This window comes from Ailuropoda melanoleuca, chromosome 6 (assembly GCF_002007445.2).
Source record: "Ailuropoda melanoleuca isolate Jingjing chromosome 6, ASM200744v2, whole genome shotgun sequence".
Lineage (NCBI taxonomy): Eukaryota > Metazoa > Chordata > Mammalia > Carnivora > Ursidae > Ailuropoda > Ailuropoda melanoleuca.
The window spans coordinates 60890834-60897145 of record NC_048223.1 but is presented as its reverse complement, the minus strand read 5'-3'; the positions used below and the strand labels follow the sequence as shown (position 1 = coordinate 60897145).

The window sequence follows — 6312 nt, the reverse complement described above, 5'->3', positions numbered from 1 at the left end:
ATGAACTTTCAAACTCTTCCTCTTGATGACCCAGTGCCTAGTGCTCTAGTGAACCGGGGTCAGATTTATCAGAACAGTCTTCCTCAACTTACAACGGATGAACCATCATTAGCTGAAAATGCACTTAGTACACTAACCGACCGAACATCACAGCTCAGCCTGGCCGACCTTGAACGTGCTGGAACACTTAGGTTAGCCTACAGTCGGGCAAAGTCATCCAAAACATAGGCTGATTAATCATAGGGTGTTGAATAGCTCATGTAATTGACTGAGTGATGCACTGGAAGTTGAAAAGCAGAATGGCTGTAGGGGGACAGAACGGTGGGAAGTGTGTCGGTTGTTGACGCTCATGATCGGGTGGCTGCCTCGGAGCTAAAGCCCCTGCTGTCACCCAGAATCACGAGCGAGTATGTACCACGTATCACTGACCTGGGAAAAGATCTGAATTCAAAATTCCAAGTACAGTTTCTACTGAATGCGTATTGCTTTTGCACCCTTGGAAAGCTGAAACATTGTTGAGTCAACCTTCATCAGTCGGGGACTGTCTGTATTTCCATCACTTGTGGTGGAATCCCTGCCTTTTCCCCGCTGTGTACTGCCACCATTAGGCCCCTATTGTCCTCGTCCCTTTATCATATAGTTTCCACCTGACTCTGCCTTCATATGGGTCCTGGTGCTGGCTGCCGAGGCTTATTTCTCTGCTTTCCTGCAGGCTGAACTTCTGTCTATGGCTCACAATGACGCTGCAGGGATGTGTTTGTTCTAGATGACTTACTCAGTTTTCCTTGTGTTGGGAAGATTATGAGATTCAGATTTAGGCGGCTGCCAATATTTCTTGGAAAACCAGAAGCTCAAGTACCTTCCCTTAGACACGAACACCCAGCAAGAATAACCAGACATGTGAGCAAAACTCTAATATGAAAGAGAAAATTAAAATGAACACAAAGCAAGGTTAAATACCGTATCTATTAAGCAAACTGGTTTTATATACCAAAAAAAAAATAATTTAGAACAAAAGAGAGCTCCTGAAAATTAAAACCTGATAATAGACATGAAACCCTCACTGGCATAACTGCAAAGAAAAGAGACGTAAAAAAAGTAAAGGACAAAGACATATAATAACTAAGAGCAAGAGGCACAACCCAGTAGATGCAGTGTCTGGACAACAGGAATTCCAGAAAGAGCAAGAGAACGGAGGGGGGACATAATTAATGTAACAGTTTAAGAAAAGGTCCCCACAGGTAGGGCATGAATTTACAGCCTGCACACCTACTACAGGGGCTGACGAGAGTACCACACTAAGGCACACTGTAAAACGACAGAGCTCTAGGGACAAAGAATAACTCCACGAGCTTCCACAGAGAAAAAGCAGGCTCCATCTGAAGTAGCATGGGAATGGCTTTAGATTTCACCGCATCCATGCTGGAACCTGGAACCAGTGAGGCAATGGCTACAAAATGCTGAAGGAAAATGCTTTCCAAACAAGAGTGGTAAGCTTGTGCAAGTTACCAATGAAGTGTGAGGGTAAAACAAAGACACGGGTCTTGAAAAATTCACCACCCACATACTCCTTCGCAGGAAGACATGTGAAGGGCATGCTCCCCCAGATTGAGGAAGTCAACCGAGAAAGGAGAAGATAAGGGATCCAGGAAACAGGAGACCAGCAGAGAGTGGTGGAGGGGGTCTCCAGAACAATGGGAAAAGGAGACCTCAGGAAGACGGCTGTGTAGCAGGCAGAGAGGACAACGGCTCCAGACTGCTGCAGGCTAGAAGCCACAGGAAAAGTAGGAAAATCAGGACATGAGGATACAAGCAAATTGTGGATGAAAGGTCATCATGATTTACTCTGCATCCCAGCTCTGAGAATCACCAATGTCTGAACTATCAACCTGATCTAAGTTACAAAAGGATTACCTGAGGAAGATGGGGGATGTGAACTGTGTTGTCCATGTTGGGGGGGGGTGATGGGCTGGGGGGCTGGACAAGGACCTACATTCTTATCTTTCATGTGGGGAACAGGTTAGCAGTTGAGGTCTCACCCTGGAAGTCCAACATGTGGCAATGTGATTATGTTACCACGAACTAATCAGGCAACTAATTAAACCCAAAGAGTCACTTAAGAGTTAGTTTGTGCTCAGGGGAAGAACATGAGGGGCTAATCTCCTTAAAAATCCTTCTAGAACAAGTTGACTTAGCTACATATACATGTATAACTCTGACCTTAAAAAAGTTAAACAAGATAAGGACCTCCTGCACTCAAGTCCTGGCTCTCTACCATTTCCTTAGCTATGCGGTGGTCCACGAGTCACTGCTCTCAGCCTGCTGTAATTGTAAACGGAGATGAAGTTTGCCTGCTCTGTAGGTTCTGAGGAAAAACTGTGAAGGGATTTCATAGAACTCTACAGTATAATAATAGAGTAATTAATTTTGGCATTAAAGGTCTTAATCTCAGTGAAAAGAAGACCTGATCCAAAAATGCCCTAATAATCTTTATGACCCCTCACCCCTTATTTAGAGCTCAAAATTCATCCATTTGATAAAAGGAGCTTTGGCTGCTGGGAGCTGTGAAGGCTCTACTTGTCTTATGAAGTGGTTTGTCTTGAAGTGTCTGTCTTTTCTCCTCACAAAACTCCTTCCAGCTCATGAGGCCAGGCCTGTCATACACATCATTTGTCCAGTGGTTTATCCTTGGGCACTTGCCATATTTCAGGTGAAATTTACTTGCTGGTGATGAGGGAAAGAATCTGCATTAAAACCAACAGCAGAATGGGGGGAATGTATTCCTGACCTTGGATGTCCAAAGAACGATCCCGAAGCAGTGGAGTCTGGGGATTTTCTCGTGAGTGTTTATAAGTGAACTGAAAACCTCCAGTACACAAGGACATTATTAAACATATGGTATAAATATTTACCACTGTGGTCTATGGCCACCACAGAGCCCTCACGCTTGGGCCATGCTCACCTCAGAAATAATCTGTACTTCATTTAGGTCTCACACGGCTCAGCAGGTGTTTGTTTTCAGATGAAAAAAGCTCCAATGGTCACATAATTAAGTGACTGGGCCAGAACTAAACAGAGATTTGTCAGTCCTGTGCTCTTTTTACAACACTACCTGATTTAATTCGTCTTCATCTCTGACTCATTTGCCCTCTCCTTTAACCCACCCCGCTATATCTCAGTACATTTTCCCAAATGCCCCACGATAGGCTAGGACATAACAAAACCACCACAATAAAAGTTCTTTAGCTAAGAGAGAAATGAACATGTATACCGATCTCACATTATAAGAGCTCTTATATTTTAGTCTCTGACCATGACCACACAAATTAAACTTTTGTGCACAGACACACAAGACACCTGTGACAATTACAGATCTATGCCTAATGCCCCTTCCTGTTTGCTGCAGAGGGGTGACACAGATATACTCAACAGCACTGGAGTCAGAGTAATTTTTATAAATTCTATTGAGAGGGCAAGAACCCCAATGCTGAGAATCCAAACAAAGAGCTCATGGATCCCGTGGACAGGCCAATTACCCCTGGGGATGTTTCTAAAACTGTCAGACTCCTATGGTGACTGCTCTCTCTTTCCCTTGTTATCATTTATAAACATCAATACCAAACATTCTGGACTAAGCCAGAGATGTGTGATAGAAAAACACCTTATCTGATGGAAGAGCCCATTAAGAAAGTCAGTGTATGATAAAGGATTAAAAAAAAAAAAAAAGACAGCTGGAAATAACCACCATAAGTTTTTCGAGATCATTTATACATCTTTTTAATTAGATTAGCTTTACAAGCAACTTGAGAGCTCTTTCATAATGAAACACTGCTTTTCAAATTACATGACTTTACCGTCTATCTGTGTATGAATCCTGAAATTCTTTGCCTGCTGTTGATAAAAGTCTGTGTTTTACAGCTGGTTAATGTGTTGAATGAAAAACAGCATTAGAAGCTTTATCTTTAACCAGGATTAAACACATATAGGCCACAAGTAGTTTTAAATTTTGTTTTAAATAGAGTCCTGCTTGGTGACAAGTTAACGGTCCCACTAACATGAAATGAACAGATTTTAAATGGATATTAAAGAAATGGCTATCCTGGATTTCTTGATCCTTTCACAATGATCTCCAAGAAAGTAGACATAATTTTCTGAAAAATACAAATTCTAAGACCTGCCTGGAAAGCACACGCACAGATAGCAGACTCTGACACGTTGCACAACTGCAGAGATACACACGTGAGTGACATGGGGGCTCCCAGATGGAAAAGCTGTTGCAGTACCACCTTGACAATCACACGAAACCCCCCTCAACAGAACACAATTTCTACTAGACCTAAAAACGACAGCGCCTTCAAGTGGTGGCCTGGCACAGCGGGCGCACCGCAGACCAGATGGCAGAGACAACGTGCACCCCCAGGTCCAGCTGGCAGAGGCCCTTTCTAGAGAGATGTTACATTGCATTACCTGGAATGCAGAGAGGAAGGGGAACAATGCCAAACACGGGCAAGGAAAAACAGCAACAAACTCTAATTTTCTCCCGCACGTTCTCCTAAGTGAGTTCACAATACTGAAGCTTTCATCCCACCCTAAGCCCACACTGTCAGTTTCACTAAACAATTTTTTTTCATGTTTTACATGAACAATAGCAATCTTTTAATAAAAATTACTGAGCTTTCCATAGAAAAGGTCTCTAATTGAATACAAACTATACAGATGCTAAAACTGTCATGAGTTGAAATATACAGAAGTATTTCTGTACACACATTTTGGCAAAGATCAAGGACAGAGATAAAAAACTGAGGTGGGCATGGTCTAGACCCATAATTCATGCTAAATACGGATACCACCCTTCGGGCTCTGCTCGAGATTAGCCCAGGAAAATGAAGTCTTAGACATCCATCCCAGTTCATACATAAAAAACAGAAGTCTGGGCGGCCCTGTGTGATACTGTAATAGTCCCTCTTTTTTCTGAAAAGTAAAAGAAAAGTCACAAAACAGAATAATGAAATTACCTGGTTTTCCACTTCTTTTGTCTTTTTAAGCTAAACATCCAGCTTTCAGTACTGACAAAGAGGCTAGCATCACGCCTGGGGAATGCCTGGCTTGGCTCGGGTCGGAGGACTCGCTAACGTTCAGTCTGCCTAACGCGGCTCAGCACCGGCACTCAGTGTCCCCCTGATGCTAGCCAACAGAAGCCAGGTTCTCCACTGCAGACCACAGGCGTCACAGGAGTAGGAAGAAAACGTAACAGCAAAATTGGATGTACGATCAACTTGATGGAAAGCAAAAGGAAAAGTCTTAGGACAGGGACATCACCTTCTACATCTACAGGATATACCTGAAAGCATGAGAGAGCCCTTTGTCTTGGGAACTTGATGCTGAGGACAAACTCAAGTTCATTTAGTGCCAGTCACTTTAGTCTTTTAAAAATACTAACTTAAAAGAATAAAACCTGGGTATTTGTTTCTTATAAAACATGAAGTGAAAGTTATTGGTAGTAAACGGTGATGGTTTTACTTAGTTAACGTTTCGTTATGAACAATGTCAAAAACACGACAGCAGCAATCTTTAAGAGCTCAAATTAGTGTAAAAGACAGGACTACAAAACAATCTGAGTTTTCAGTTGGTGATTAAAGTGCTCCTTTTCTTATGGTAGGTAAAAAAAGAAATGAAAGTAATCATCAGTCACTGGCAACAATCATAATAAGAGGTCTTTTTTAGGGCAAAATTTAATAGTATGAAGAAGTTTACAAAAATAGATTGATGCTATTTGGGGGAGTAATACTGTAATTTTTTTCTCGATTCAGTTTTGATGTATTGTACCTGATCATACAAAAATTACTTCAAATTCAAACTTGACCATATAAAAAAGGGAGAGATGAAATGAACTCATCTAGATGACAGCTCTGACAAAATATAAGAATGAAAAACTTCTACCTAGGGCACTTATTTCATGTCCAGATGTCAACCCCATTTTCAGCTGGTAGCTTATATTCTTCCCATGAGCAATCACAGGCGTGGAGTCAATCATGCAGTACAAAGTCACACAGTCAAAATCTTCTTTCTGGTGCAACACGACAAAGTTGTTTCAGTTTCCTTATTAAAATGCCAACTGGTTGTCTATGTTTCTTTATCCCATTTATTCGTATTCACAAGTTAACAAACAGCGTCAACAATTATTGTAGGTGAAGTGGGGTATTGCTGGATCAAAGGCTCTATAAGACGTCTTTACTGATGGAATCAGAAGGCTTGAGTTCAACCCTCACACCTTTTTCACCTGCAAAGTAAAAAAAAAAAAAAAAAAAATTA

The 6312-nt window shown here is 41.7% G+C and overlaps 1 protein-coding gene across 1 annotated transcript in view; it reads right to left on the bottom strand.

Annotated features, from left to right (window-relative positions):
* Positions 1-5704: 5704 nt before the first annotated feature.
* Positions 5705-6312, bottom strand: part of EGLN1 (egl-9 family hypoxia inducible factor 1) — a gene marked incomplete at its 5' end in the record, with an annotated part of 54346 nt that continues 53738 nt past the window's right edge. The window contains one exon of the mRNA XM_034663570.1: positions 5705-6280. Within this exon, the coding sequence (XP_034519461.1) occupies positions 6219-6280 (62 nt within the window). The remainder of the gene's footprint in view (positions 6281-6312) is intronic.